The sequence below is a fragment of the Falco peregrinus genome, chromosome 11 (assembly GCF_023634155.1).
Source record: "Falco peregrinus isolate bFalPer1 chromosome 11, bFalPer1.pri, whole genome shotgun sequence".
Lineage (NCBI taxonomy): Eukaryota > Metazoa > Chordata > Aves > Falconiformes > Falconidae > Falco > Falco peregrinus.
Window position 1 is genome coordinate 28,898,959 of NC_073731.1, and position 13,136 is coordinate 28,912,094.

General features: G+C 42.8%; 1 protein-coding gene across 8 annotated transcripts; it reads right to left on the reverse strand.

The window, feature by feature from the left end:
- Window positions 1-396: 396 nt before the first annotated feature.
- Window positions 397-13,080, reverse strand: YPEL5 (yippee like 5). 8 transcript variants are annotated; one of them, XM_055816192.1, is made up of 8 exons: window positions 12,994-13,071; window positions 9,569-9,711; window positions 9,375-9,434; window positions 9,046-9,197; window positions 8,516-8,597; window positions 7,655-7,746; window positions 4,227-4,399; window positions 397-2,552 (listed from the first exon to the last, which is right to left on the reverse strand). In XM_055816192.1, the coding sequence occupies exons 7-8, from the start codon at window positions 4,365-4,367 to the stop codon at window positions 2,328-2,330; spliced, it is 366 nt and encodes a 121-aa protein (XP_055672167.1). In that variant the 5' UTR covers window positions 4,368-4,399; window positions 7,655-7,746; window positions 8,516-8,597; window positions 9,046-9,197; window positions 9,375-9,434; window positions 9,569-9,711; window positions 12,994-13,071; the 3' UTR covers window positions 397-2,327. The 8 variants fall into 8 exon arrangements, 7 of the variants coding, with proteins under 7 accessions (XP_055672167.1, XP_055672166.1, XP_055672165.1 ...); XM_055816191.1 differs by lacking the exon at window positions 8,516-8,597 and having other exon boundaries at window positions 9,569-9,605; window positions 12,994-13,080; XM_055816190.1 differs by lacking the exon at window positions 8,516-8,597.
- Window positions 13,081-13,136: the final 56 nt, after the last annotated feature.

Here is a 13,136-nt window from a genome sequence, read left to right on the forward strand (position 1 = left end):
TTAATCAATTCCCAAGCCATTTCAGAAGCCAAACCTTCAGATTTCTTGCAGAAGCTGCAGTTTTGCTTAGCTTGCGGTCTTTTCAAAGACAGGGAAAGACCTTTGGCACCCTGAATGCCATTAAATGAGCAACGACCTGGTTAAATTTTCTCTTTAACAGCAGTAAATTGAAGGCTTTCAAGTATCCAAGTGGTATGCACAAAGATTTACCTAGCACCCTCCCAAATCAACAGTACACTCTTCTGCCATCTATTCAGAGAGAGATGCTCATCAATAACTTGTCACTTTGCTGTAGAAACACAATTATTTACTCAATGTAGGGAAGGCAAGGCAGCTTATGTCATCCAGTTGACAGACCGCAGGAAAGTTACTGAAAAAAACCCAGCAAGTAATCAATTCAGGACAAAACATACTTTATTGTACTGTAATGTCAGAAGTACAAGAAAACTACTGCAGAGAACCATGCTAACGGGGCTTTTAGGGTCTGTGAAGGACAGGAGTACAAGATAACGGGGTACTACTGTACTCAGTGCAAAAACTGATTCATTTGAGGCACAAGTACACTATTGTTTAAGCAGCTTGATTCAAGCACAGCTCTGGTATGTGATCTACTCTGTTTTCTTTCTATGTGACAATTCTATAATAAAGCTACTTTAACATGAAATAGGCAGTACATTGAAGTCAGGGGTTTCCAAATTGCCACTTGGCAACCAAACAAACTAAGAAAAATACTCTGCATAGCCACCCTCCACAGTTTAGTTTCAGATATGGAGCCATGGCTAGTGAAAAAGCTAATTCTGCAAGGTCAGTGCCCAGATTTGTTTGGTTGGGTGGGGTTTCTTCCCCTCTTCTATGTCTGTGGGTAACTTAATTCACCTTGGCCACAATTTATCCAATAAGAAAAAAAAAATATATACCTGTATCTTTGATAAGGAATCATACATATCTAACATTCAAATAAATTTCAGCCCTTAACAGCTCAACTTATGGCTTAAGACACAATGAAAGTGTTTGGGCACCCTTGAGTTAAGTTAACGGTTAAGTTAACAAAGAGCATTCTTGCTAAAAAGGCAAGCAAGATCACTGTTTTAAACAGAGCTGACCTCTACAAGAAGAAAGCAGGAATCCAAGTTACTAGTTACTACTAGGCTGACATGTACTGCTGCCCAGAAAGATAAAAACATAACATCACAATGAAAAGGTTCAACAAAGTTGAAAGATAAAGGTTTCAACACCAGAAGCAGCATTTGAAAACAAGCTGTTTAAGTTAAATCTTCGAGAGATGCAGATTGCATAACTCCAGGCATGAACAAACATGCTGGCAGTCTTCTTTTTACACAGCAGCTGTGTTTAACATAGGAAGTTCTGGGTTTAAAGAAAGCTACTTGAAGATTTAAGATTTGCAATTCCCTGTCTATTTAATAAGATTAGTAGAGAAATGAAAAAAATTACTACTGAAACAGTAGTTTCTCAGTGGATCCCTATCATTACAAACACAGCTTGATCTGTAAGCAACGCAAGACTAAACAGACAACTATTATTTTATATTATTACTATGCTTATAAGTTACATCAGTTAAAGTTAAAAAAAGCCAAGCAGTTTTGCCCTATTTCAAGAATAGTTTCCAATCAACACCAGTTTACATGGTGAATGGGACTTCACAAATAAACAAGGAATGGTGACATCTTTGGGTCAAGAATGACAAGAAATAATGAGCTCTGTGCTACCAATCAACCTCAACAAGAATATGGCACAAGGGCCAGCCCAAGCTGTACCAACACTGAACCTTTAGCACTCAGCACAAATTCGGATCTCTTTACTTTAGCTAGCAAATCAGGTGAAAAGACTGGGTAAAAAAAACAACAACCAAGAAACACCTAACTAAAAACTTAAGCCAAAAATTGGAATATACTTTTTAAAAAACATCTGTAGTTTTAAAATAACTTTATGACATCAGTTTGTGCAAACTAAAAAAAAAAAACCTCATTGAATTTCTCTCTAACAAAAGACAAATCCCCCAAATATTTTCCTTTTAGCCCATTGTATCTGTAGATACAACCTCATACCTAACAGATGTAAATGCAAGAGAGAAAAAGTTACAGCATCTGCACAACATTCTACAAACAGCTGCTGGAGGGAAAGTAAAATATAAAAGGAATAAAGAAAGGCAGGTTCCATCTGAAATACTCTCACAATCTTTCCCACTCTGTAGTCCATAAATCCGACTCTGATGCTAAGGTGACAGTGTATGTAAGCAGATTTTTTTTGTTGATTTTATTATTTTTGAGTTTCAACTGGAGAAAACCTGAGAAGAGACTCAAGTCTCTTCAGGAATTGTCGGATGGAACATGCTCCTCGAATCCTTCGCTCTCTCGGACCAACGCTCTTTCCAGGATAACACGGCCTTCCTTGTAGCGCTGGCTGTCTTCGGTGGCAAATTCATAGATCCAACCGAGTTTGCTGTTGCAGTTCTTGCAGCTCACGTCTCGCACCATGTGGCGGCCAGTGAGCATGACCCGATCCTGCACTTCGCTGTACTGCAGATTTACCACCTGATACAAATATACAGGGGACAGGGAAGAGAAAGGATTAGTCTGCCTAGAGCAAAACCCAGTAACAATGTGCACAACTATCAACATTTTCGAAGTAAGGAACCTGTGGCGCTGCAGGTGAACCAAAAACTGCAAGGTAGTAAGTCAATAGCCCTTGAAAATCTCCTGCTTTAGAAGGTAACATTTTAACTATATGCTTCACCGGGATGTATAACCCTCAGTGTTTAAGTGAATGACATGAAATGCTATCACAAGACATATGAGAGTGCAGAGTACTATGTTCAACCTGGGGTTAGAAGTTCCTGGTGAATAGCTTGTAAAGTAATCTACATTAATCCACTTGTAATACATGTAACCCATTTCTAGCAACTGATGTGATCACTTGTTCCCAGAAATCAGAACCAAAACATTAAGAGGTATTTCTTAAAAAATCTTGAGGGGCTTTTGAAATAATCATCTAAGAGAAAACAAGGCTCAGTGGCTGAGAATGTAGGCATTAAACACGCACCCTTTTTTGTATGCTATCTTGGCAGTTTAGAATGTACTTTTAACTTGTTTAGGCAGCAACACCACAGAGCCAGGACGTATAATCTGTTGAAAAGTTGATGTCGGAACTATATCCAAACTGCTAATATGCAGTAGGATTCTAAAAGTTGGGACTGCACTGCTTCCTCAGCTTTCCATCTGACTGTGCTTGCTCTGCTTTAGATGCAAGGCTCCTGACTGCAGAAATGTAAAAAAATCAAACTTCCATGATTAAACCCCACTATTTAACACCAGAAAAATTTGATCCCCAGGATCCAGCACTTATTGGATGAGAAAGAAATCAGACACACAGCTCTTTTACAGCTATGCAATCTAACACTTACATATAAATACCAGTGCCAGGATTCAGCACACCAGAAATCCCAAGGCCAAGCATAGTTAAGTGAAGACTACTGATGCCTCTGTCAGCTCTGCCACTGGCCAAATGGCTTCCAAGAACAAACCCAAACCAACACACACCAATGATTACAGAACCAGGAACTTTGAAAAAAAAACAGTGATTTTGCTTTGTTTTCTTACAATGAGTCTAACAGACAAGTCTATATGGAAGGGTTAATAAATAATGCTATAATTCACTCAGAGTTATGATTTCCATATTTCAGTCTGTTGAATTTGATCAATTAAAAAAAATATTAAGCTAAACCAAAGTATTATTGCCTGTAAAAGAGATTGTGGCCACCTAAGGCTGCCAAACTGTTACCTTAAATGCATTTTAGAAATTCAACAGAATACTATCCAGACTTCTTTTTTAACTGAGTAAAAATGCAAATGCCTTTGAAACTCTTTGACAGACAAAAGATAATCTCACAGTGAATTTGAGGCTTATATTACAGAAGTTGCCAAGGTTAAAACTTGATGCATTTTGGCATGACGCCTCTATATACACAATCCCCTATACAGTCTTCCAGTATCACAGATAAACTAATTTAGATGGCTTGCCATCAATAGCAAATGCCCAATTTGACTTCAAAGACTGCTGAACAGAACAAAATAAAAACTAAAAAAAGTTAGAATAGTGATCACACAACACTTCAGCCAAGAAGTTTTTTTAGTTTTGACAACAGATTCATAACCCACAAACTCCTTTTTCTAAAGCAAATAGTAGTTCCTCCTCAGCTTCATACCAACCTTGTTAAAAAGAAATGCTCTCCCTGTGGCCCCTGTAAAACGAGTGGAGATGAGCTCAGAGCGGTTGGTCAGAATGGTGTCGCAGTTTGCACAGGAAAACAGGCGAGTGCCACCAATATGATCCAGAAAAATTCTTCCCATTTTTAGAACTTCCTTAAGTTTATACTCAAGACCTGAAAGCAAAAAGAAAGGTCATGTGCGTGTCAAAAAACCACACCACTGCAGCCAAAAAAATAAAGCCCCAAACACCCCATATATATGGTAGAACATTCTTCAAACTGATTCAGCTAATGATTGCAGAGGTTCTTTCTTTCACAGATGAACTTAGACTGCATTCAGACTTTCTCATCAAGTTCTTTCCCAAAGTGACCATCTTACCAATAAGATGACACACATAGATACAAAGTAGTTATGTTAAATGAGCAGAACATGACCTGAAACCTTTAAAACACAGTTCATATACTTGCAGACCACTACTGGACCCTACAGTTCTTAAACTTAAAAGCTTCCACTTCCTTTCTATTTTCTCTTCCTCTTTAATACAATACTGAATCGCCATTCCCATTTGTTCCTGACTACTCACTCATCTCAGTCAGCACTGGGAAATGGGGCATGTTGAGTCACCAACACAATTATAGCTTAATATTCCCCAAGTCACCCCCCACCCACCCCTTTTTAAAAAAATACTATTTTGTCACTTCCTTGAAGCTTTGCACTGCACAATTTATGACATGCAACCACACACCACCACTGTCCAGGATGCCTTAGCCTTCTAGTACAGCAGATGGGGCTACTCGATTTGGCTTAACACTGGTTTCATACACATAACAACATAGGAAATGTTTGGATGCTATTTCACACAATTAAAAAAAACCACCCATTCTTTACACCACATAGTTTTATATACAAACATTTAAAGCTGTCTAATCTAAATACAAAATGCTGTGTCATTTACCCAAGCTATTTCCAAAGCATCATCACTAAAATACCTGAGAAACTTCAATGAGCAGTACAATAGCTTAAAAAGTTTATAGCAGTAGATCTACATTACCTCATAAATAAAGCTCTTCACTGCTTGGAAAAACTAAAGTATCTCACCAACTTTATATCAACTAACATAAATTACTCAAAGTTAACTAGCGAGTAGGCACAGAACATATCAGAGAGCTGAAAACTTAAATCACGAAGGATGAGATAACATGACAAAGGAATTAAATGATTATGTTATTTCTATTTCAACTACAGAAGTTTTATGACTACACATCGATAGTCAAACAAGTTAAATATACCTCCATTTAGGCTTCAGATGTGGAATCAGAAAAGAGTTTTTGTGTTCTCTGCTTTTGTCATGCACAGCAAAGTAAATCAGACACATGCAATATTAAAGTTGTGTGGGCTTTAATTTTCAGAGCAGGAGACAGTGTGCTGTTCACAGAGAAATTAATCAAATTTTGTGCTCATCAAGTTGATTATTCTGCCAAATGCCTTTAAGAAGTGCAAATACCTAAATTAAACCCATTTCAAGTTTTAGGGGATCAGTTTCTTAAAGCTTACTCTGACATGCACAAAGCAAATGGACTAAAAACATGCACCTGCATACAAAAAATCTCAAATACCATTTTTAAGTGTAAAAATCGTAAGTCACTGACATTTTTTTAATTGCTTTATTTCACTACTTTATTTTCTTACAATGTGTGGCGATAAAAAGAGTTCCTCATATTGAACAGACTGATTTTAGCACAAGTTCCTTACATTCAGATTTTTCATATCACTGTAAGTCTTCTGTATCCCATCTGAAGGATACCTAAAAATTCAAAGCAATGGAATGACTCTTCCCTTTAAAGGTGATATAATACCCATCTCTCCTCTTGACAGGATAAATAAAGCAGGTCTTGAGTTTGACAAAAATATTTAAAAGATTTTGCTGAGTCTAGGGGTGTGACTCCACTCAAAATACAGGACCCCCTTCAATTCCTCTCAGCATTACACCTTTCTAATATGCCTTTATCTTTCCTAGTAAGCAAGGGCAAATGAAAAAAAATAAAAATGTGCACAGTGGCAGCATGAAGGAAAATCAACAGACAATAACTGTCAATAAACAAGTATCAGTCAAAGTTTCCAACCAGAAGAAACCACAAATACAAGCAATAAAAGTAATTGTGAGAGATTGGCCCATAAGGCGCTTGGCCTAGCTCCATGTGCCATCCTTCCTAATTTTGGATGAAGTTATTTTTGTGTTGATTGTATTGTGGATTACGAACAATTAACCGATTATAAATTATTGTAGATGTGGACTCAACATACAAAGAGATATTTCCTTCAGGGTAAACACAGTGCTCGCCCTGTCAGTATTTTTAGAAGCCAACATAAAACAAATCCAAAAACATCCCCCTCTCTCAACAAGACAAACACTAAGCTGCACCCAGAAAAGCAGTGACCCAAAGTCACTAAATCCAAAATTTAACTACTTCAGAAGAGAGCGCCGGTGTAATTCTTACAAGCAACTTACAAGTCAAAGCAACATACAAACGTATTACTCCCAGATACAGCATTATGCATGGGCTGAAGCGTTGAGACCTGAAGACACTAGGCATTAAAATAAATGTATAAACAAATATGTTCAAAGACTTAAGGCTGAAAAACCTGCCTAGTAATAGGAGGCCTAAAATCTTCATTTGTATCACCCAAAAAAGCTGAAAGTAACCTCATCAAGTATCTAAATGAGAAAGAAGCTTCCAGTAAGACTTGGGTACCAACAGAAAGACAAAGTGGGATTCATGTGATGGTAGCACAAGGCTGTAAGAACTCAGCCTACAGTTACAGCAGAATCTAATAAACCAACCAGTACCAGAACAATTTTCTTCAGAAGACAGTACATAAGAAAACATGTATTCTTGAAATAAATAAATACACATTTAAAAATTTAGAAAATTAAATTCTGCAATCTGCATCGTAACAGAACAGTCTAGATTTTGAATATTTTTTTAAAAAGAAACCGTTAAAATAATGTAATCCTACTAGAACGTCTAACATTTAAAATAACCTCTACACTTAATTACCCCCTGGTAAGAGTTCAGTCAAGCCAGCAGCCTACACCTACCATTAGCCCTCAGTTTTGACTGCTACGGGATTTCAATGGGTCTGTAAGGGTCCAGCTGAAGTGCTATAAAACTAGTCACCTTACATCGGTCTTTATATTACTGCTCACAACAGTAGAAAGTAGGAAAAAAGTTACAAAAAGCTGGTAAGGCAGCTTTCAAAGGCCACATTCAATCATGAACTTTCTAAATAAACTAACAAGGAACTTTCACTTTTTCACCCCTCATATAAGGTAGAGAAGTTAGTCTCAACTTGGAATCATTTCACACTCTCCCCTCCCTTTCCCACCCCCCCCACGCCCCCAAACTAAAAACATAGTATTCACTTACAAGACCATTTCAGAAGGTACTGCTGTATGGATAAAGACTGTTTTTCTCCTTATGTAAGGATCCTGAATCCTGCAGGATATACTCCTTGTACACTGGAAAAAACAGAAGCACAACAGAACAAGGGAAAGCAATTTTCCATTGCTCTCAGGCTCACATCCCTTATGTACTAAAGTGGTGTATATATACAAGTCACCCAAGATAATGGTGTATTTTTGTCCCCTGGAGTTTTCACCTCCCGTGTAAAAGGTGTGGGCATCTATGTTCACACATACTGAAAAGTTCGGAACAAAAGCCTCTTATAAGCAGCTTTTACAGGCAGTGGGAGAGTTCTCTTAAATTACAAGAGCCCAAAGAATTGTGAAACATTACAGCATTTCTAAAGCTTAAGATCCTCCAGTTATGGGGAGGAGAATGCACTTATCCATTCATCCACTCTCCACACCTAAAAACAGTGAAAGTAACTTCCACCAGTTCAGTGAGCCAGCCAAGCTCCCTACTGCGATTCAGAACCCAGAAAGCGATGCTACTGTATCGCACCAACTCCATCACGCTACTAGCAGATTTCTCGGAAGGAGCAGACAAGGGGATCTTGGTTATTCAAAAAACCAAATGCTGAGGGAAGAACAGAGATTTTTTTTTTTGGCCCATGACTTCATCTTTAAAGTCAGCTCAGCATACTTTGTTGGATATGTGTCAGTGGTGAAGTCCTTGCACTCCTGCCCCCATGCAACTTAGCAAACACAAGTTGTAATGTTAAATTAATGTCTCCAATGTAAACAAAGGCAGACTTATTTGCTTTCACTAATGGGATATAAAGTATGTACCACTTGTCAAATCTACGCAGTTCAAAGAGACAGGTACCTTTTATGAACTGAGAGATGCTGCTACTGTGTCATTAGTCGGCACCCTGACCACCACCATCAGCCTGCATTCTTGAGAGGACCTTTACCAGAACAATCAACGACAGCTCATATTACCTAGCTAGTCAGGCTTCTGACAGTGCATTATTTTTACAGCACAAACCTCAATACAACCTCTTAGTCATACTGTGAAACATTTCCTGCCTGCCTGCATGCTCCTGCCAGCAAGTGCACAGACTGACAGGAAACACAAGCACTCTGGCTGTGTGCTACAAGGTGTATTCCTTGGGCTGTGCGCTCCCAAACTTCCACCTGTCTTTCAGTGCTGATCTTGGCAACACTGAGCAACAGCTGTCAAAGAGCTGACTGACATTCAACAGCTTAAATTTAACCACTGTCTGCACACAGAGCCGAAACCACCTGCATCACTACTTGGCTGCTATTTGTGCTACCTCATCTGCCTACCTTCACAAGCAATAAAGAACAAAAAAGTAACACAAAGAATTATTTATTAACATTTTTAAAACTAACAGTCAGTGTTTTCTTGTCCCAGAATGCATCTCTTGAAGACACAGGACCGTCAACATTTGGGAGAGACAGCAGGCACTTTCTATATACACACTGGACTGTGGATATTTCAGGAGCCTCAGTGTTGCTTCAGCACCATCTACTGCATCTCAGATCTACAACAGAAAACAGCTGCTAGTTAAAGGATAAAAAACTATGACAGCCTCCCTTTTGCCATTTCACCAACTAAAACCATTTTTCTTTGTATGGTGAGCCAGCAAGCACTCTCTCCCCCTTGCAAAAGGGCTGTGCATTCCTTTAGGCACAGTAGAATATTCTCAAGATGTACTTACTCTGGAACCAGGCTTAAACTTCATTTTCACATTTCAGGAACCGGGCTTAAGCTTCCTCTTCTATTCTCAGAGATGGACAAAAGAGGAAAAAGAATGCTTAGCACAACTACACAAGACCACACATTAAAGAATCACAGGGTAAGGAAAAAAAAAAAACCCAAACAAAACACCCCAAACCAAAACTTGTGCCTTACCTTCCCAGGTTTCTGCTGCTCACAAGTAGGGGTGGATCTGAAAATACACATGCGGTCAGTCTCTTAGGAGGTCTGAGATTCAACCATCCGCCACTGACTTCTGCCACTGTTGAAGTAAGCAGGGCGCAGCCTCTGGCCTCTGCCTACGTGCAGAATGCGTTATCAGAAAGCACCACACGTAGCCAAATGGGAAGTAAGAAAATGAACTGGAACAGTATCCTATGCTCATTAGAACCATCCAGCTGCTGCAGCAAACTGTACAAGGAAGTTAATGCAATCAAATGACTGAAGAGGCTTTGGCAAAGTAATGACAGCCGTGCCCAGATGCAGTGCAAAGCACGAGCCTAGAACCAGGCAGCGCCTCGCAGGATGAAACTACGTTTGTGCAAGTTACAGTAGTATAATTTTCTATTGTAAACTGGCTTTTTTCTCCAGGTAAGGCCAAAGTTTCACACTGGGATAGCGGTATTTAAATACATTAACATAACATTATACTGCTGTGTGCAAAAACTAATACAAAGTAGTTTGTTTCAAGTTTCCAGAGAGCAGAGCCATACAGATGGGTGCTTGTTTCCAGTATAGCCCCCATATCTCAGCATCTCCCACACAGTAACTTACACCCTCACAATACTCTTGCTAGATAACGTATAAAAGTATTAGTTTACAAATGGTAACAGACTCAGATTGATTTTCTTTCCTGCTACTACACAAAGAGTTCGAAAGCAGCAGCTATTCCTGTCTCCCTGTTTTTCTCCCTTCCCTTCCTGTCTCCCCCTTTCTCTTCCCTAAGAGAATAAATTCCTTAATTCTTAATTCCTCAATTGTTTTTAAGAAAGCTGCATTTCCTGGTTTTGTAATAAATGTATTCTTACACTAATTAGGCAGCTAAGACAACTTTTGCCTTTTAATCCATTCTGCAACTTTCAGAAAGCTAAACTGATTCAGATTTTCTGTTTTCATTCATTTCAGTGCTGAAGTGATACAAATCTTTACCTGAAAACACTCCCGATTTCATGAGTCATTACAAAATCAAACAAAACCAAATAAACAAACTTTAAAGAAGTGGTGAAAAGTCAATGATCATCCAAACTTCCATACCAACTACATCCAACTGACAGAAAGGGTGCTAATATGCTTAGCGCATCTTGCCAAGAATTTTTTGTATTAACTAGGAAACTGAAATGTAGGTAATGGCTCCAAAATTAAAGGGCGCCTCGCTAGCAAACATCCACAGCGTACAGGCATTTCCTCTATACATTTAACAAGTTATTTTAAAGTTAAATCTTGCTTAAAGGTATTACGTATTTCAGCAAGAGCCAAGCAACTCAAGATTTCAACATAGGTCAAATGATAGTAAACAAACATGAACCAATGACCTAACTTGGCCAACACTACTTCAAGCTTGTCATGACTACCAGCAGAGGGAATGCTAAATATACATATATATACATACATATATATATGCACGTGTGTGCACAACTCTCAGTCTGTCAGATGACATGTATCAAATCTCATCTGTTCTTGTCATCTTCTCAACTGGGCTTTGAGGTGCTATTTCTTTGGTCCTCACACACTTGGCAGCCACAGCTGAAACCTTCTCATCATTGTTATGATAATCTATATATAAACAATTCTGTAAGTTAAGTACTTCCACCACTACGGAAGTGAAAGTAGCAGATGACAGAAGACTCCAAATAGTAATTCTGAAGACTAACATCAAAGAGTAGCACTTAAAAATGGACAGTTTTGTTTGTCACAAATGTTACTTGAATTGGGCAAGCTAGAATGAGCCTATACATAAGAAGATTATATATAGCTGTGACATATATATAGCGATATAGCTGAACCAACGGCAGGAGGGAATCTTTACAACCGTGGTGCAAGTTACTTTTGTTGACATCCAGAGTTGCTCTGCAACACCTACCACTTTGCCAAGAGCCATGCCCTGGGCTGAGAGAGAGAGAGAGAGAGAGAGAGAGAGAGAGAGAGAGATACTTGCTATGCGCCTTGACAGTCCTTCAACCTAACCCTAACATCGCGTTTATTGTTGAAACAAAGGAAAATCATTTATTAAATTCTAGATGGGTCCAAGACACAGCCTGGATTAAATAAGCACGGTGGATTACTCTGCTCTGTGGCTGCTTGCACAGGAGGCCTGCACAGCAAGTAGCGAAGGGGCAGAGCAGGCAGAGGAGCCCTTGCGTGCCTTTTGCTCTGCCTAGAACCTCTTCCAGAGAAAAAAAAAAAAAAAGCTCTGGCAACTATCCCGGTTCCCCGGGAATCCATCCATACGTTCACGGGCAAACCCCACGCGCAGCGGTGACAGGCAACGCTGGCTCATTGCTGAGGCAGCCCGAACACCCCATCCCCGACCGCCGGCGTCCCTGGAGCGGCACCGGGCGGGCCGGGACACCGGGTTTACTCGGGGCTGCTTCGGCGACGAGCAAGTCTGGCAGGAGTGGCGCGGCGGCCGAGGAGCACCTGGCTAACGGGGGGGGGGGGGGGGGGGGGGGGGCGGCGGGGAGAGACGCGTCAAGCCACGCCGCTGCCCCCCGTGCGGCACGGCCGCTGTCCCGGGGCGGGCCGCCCCCCGCGTAACCCCCGGCCGGGGGCGCCGCGGACCCGGTGCTGCGGCAGGCGGGCGGCGATCCCCGCACACAGCCCACGCGTGCGCTCTGCGCCCGCTGCCCCCGCCGCTCCACACAAAGCCGCGCGCGGGGGCGGGCCCAGCCGCGCGCCGTCACGGGGGCGCGCGCAGCCAACCGCCGCCGGCTCGGCCCCCGGCGCCGCCGCCGGGCGCTGCCGGCACCGCAGGCAACTTGACAACAAACAGGAGGAAACAGCTGACGGGAGGCCCCGCCGCCGCCGCCGCCGTGAGGGGCAGCCGGGCTGCCCACCGCCCCCGCCTGCCGCTACCCACCCCCTTCCCAGGCTGCGCGGTGGCGGCGGACGGCGCTACCCACCCCCCACCCCCCGGGTACGGTTCGTCGTTCCTCCCACCCCCCACGCCCAGGAACCGGGCCGAAAAGTTGCCGCCGCCCCGGCCGGGAGGGGAGCCGGTGGTGCGGGGCCGCGGGAGGAAGTTGTGGCCGCGGAGGGGAGAGGGTGCGCTGGGTGCCGGCCCCGGGCGGAGGGCCGGGCAGGAAGGCTAGGCGGCGCTGGGAGACGCTGACGGAGGAAGGGGACGGGGTGGGGAAAGGCCGGTGCTTTTGTTGCGGCCCTGGGCCGCGGCGGGGCCGCCGCTGCCCCCCTCGGCGCTGCCGGGCTGGAGCGGCACGGCTCGCCCGAGGCCCCGCTGCGGCCCGAGAGACACCCTACCGCGGGCTGCAGCGGCAGCCGCCACCTCCCTCCCCAGCCGCCGGCGAGCCCACCCCGGTCTCCCCTGGACAGCGCGGGGCGCGACGCGGCCCCCCCCGCCCGGTTACCTGGCGCAGGGGAGCGGCGGCAGCTCCGTGCCCTGTGTCTTCCCCCCGCCCTCCACAGCCCCGACGCTCCGGCGCGGCTCCGCCCCCCAGGCCCCGCCCCGCCGCACGTCAATCAGCACCACCGAGGCCCCGCCCCCACCGCC

Bases quoted from the DNA above. Each gene is read 5' to 3' on its own strand.
- YPEL5 (XM_055816195.1), bottom strand. From the start codon at position 4,367: ATGGGAAGAATTTTTCTGGATCATATTGGTGGCACTCGCCTGTTTTCC. The intron at 2,553-4,226 runs GTTGGTATGAAG...TATTTGTATCAG, and splicing joins GAGCATTTCTTTTTAACAAG to GTGGTAAATCTGCAGTACAG.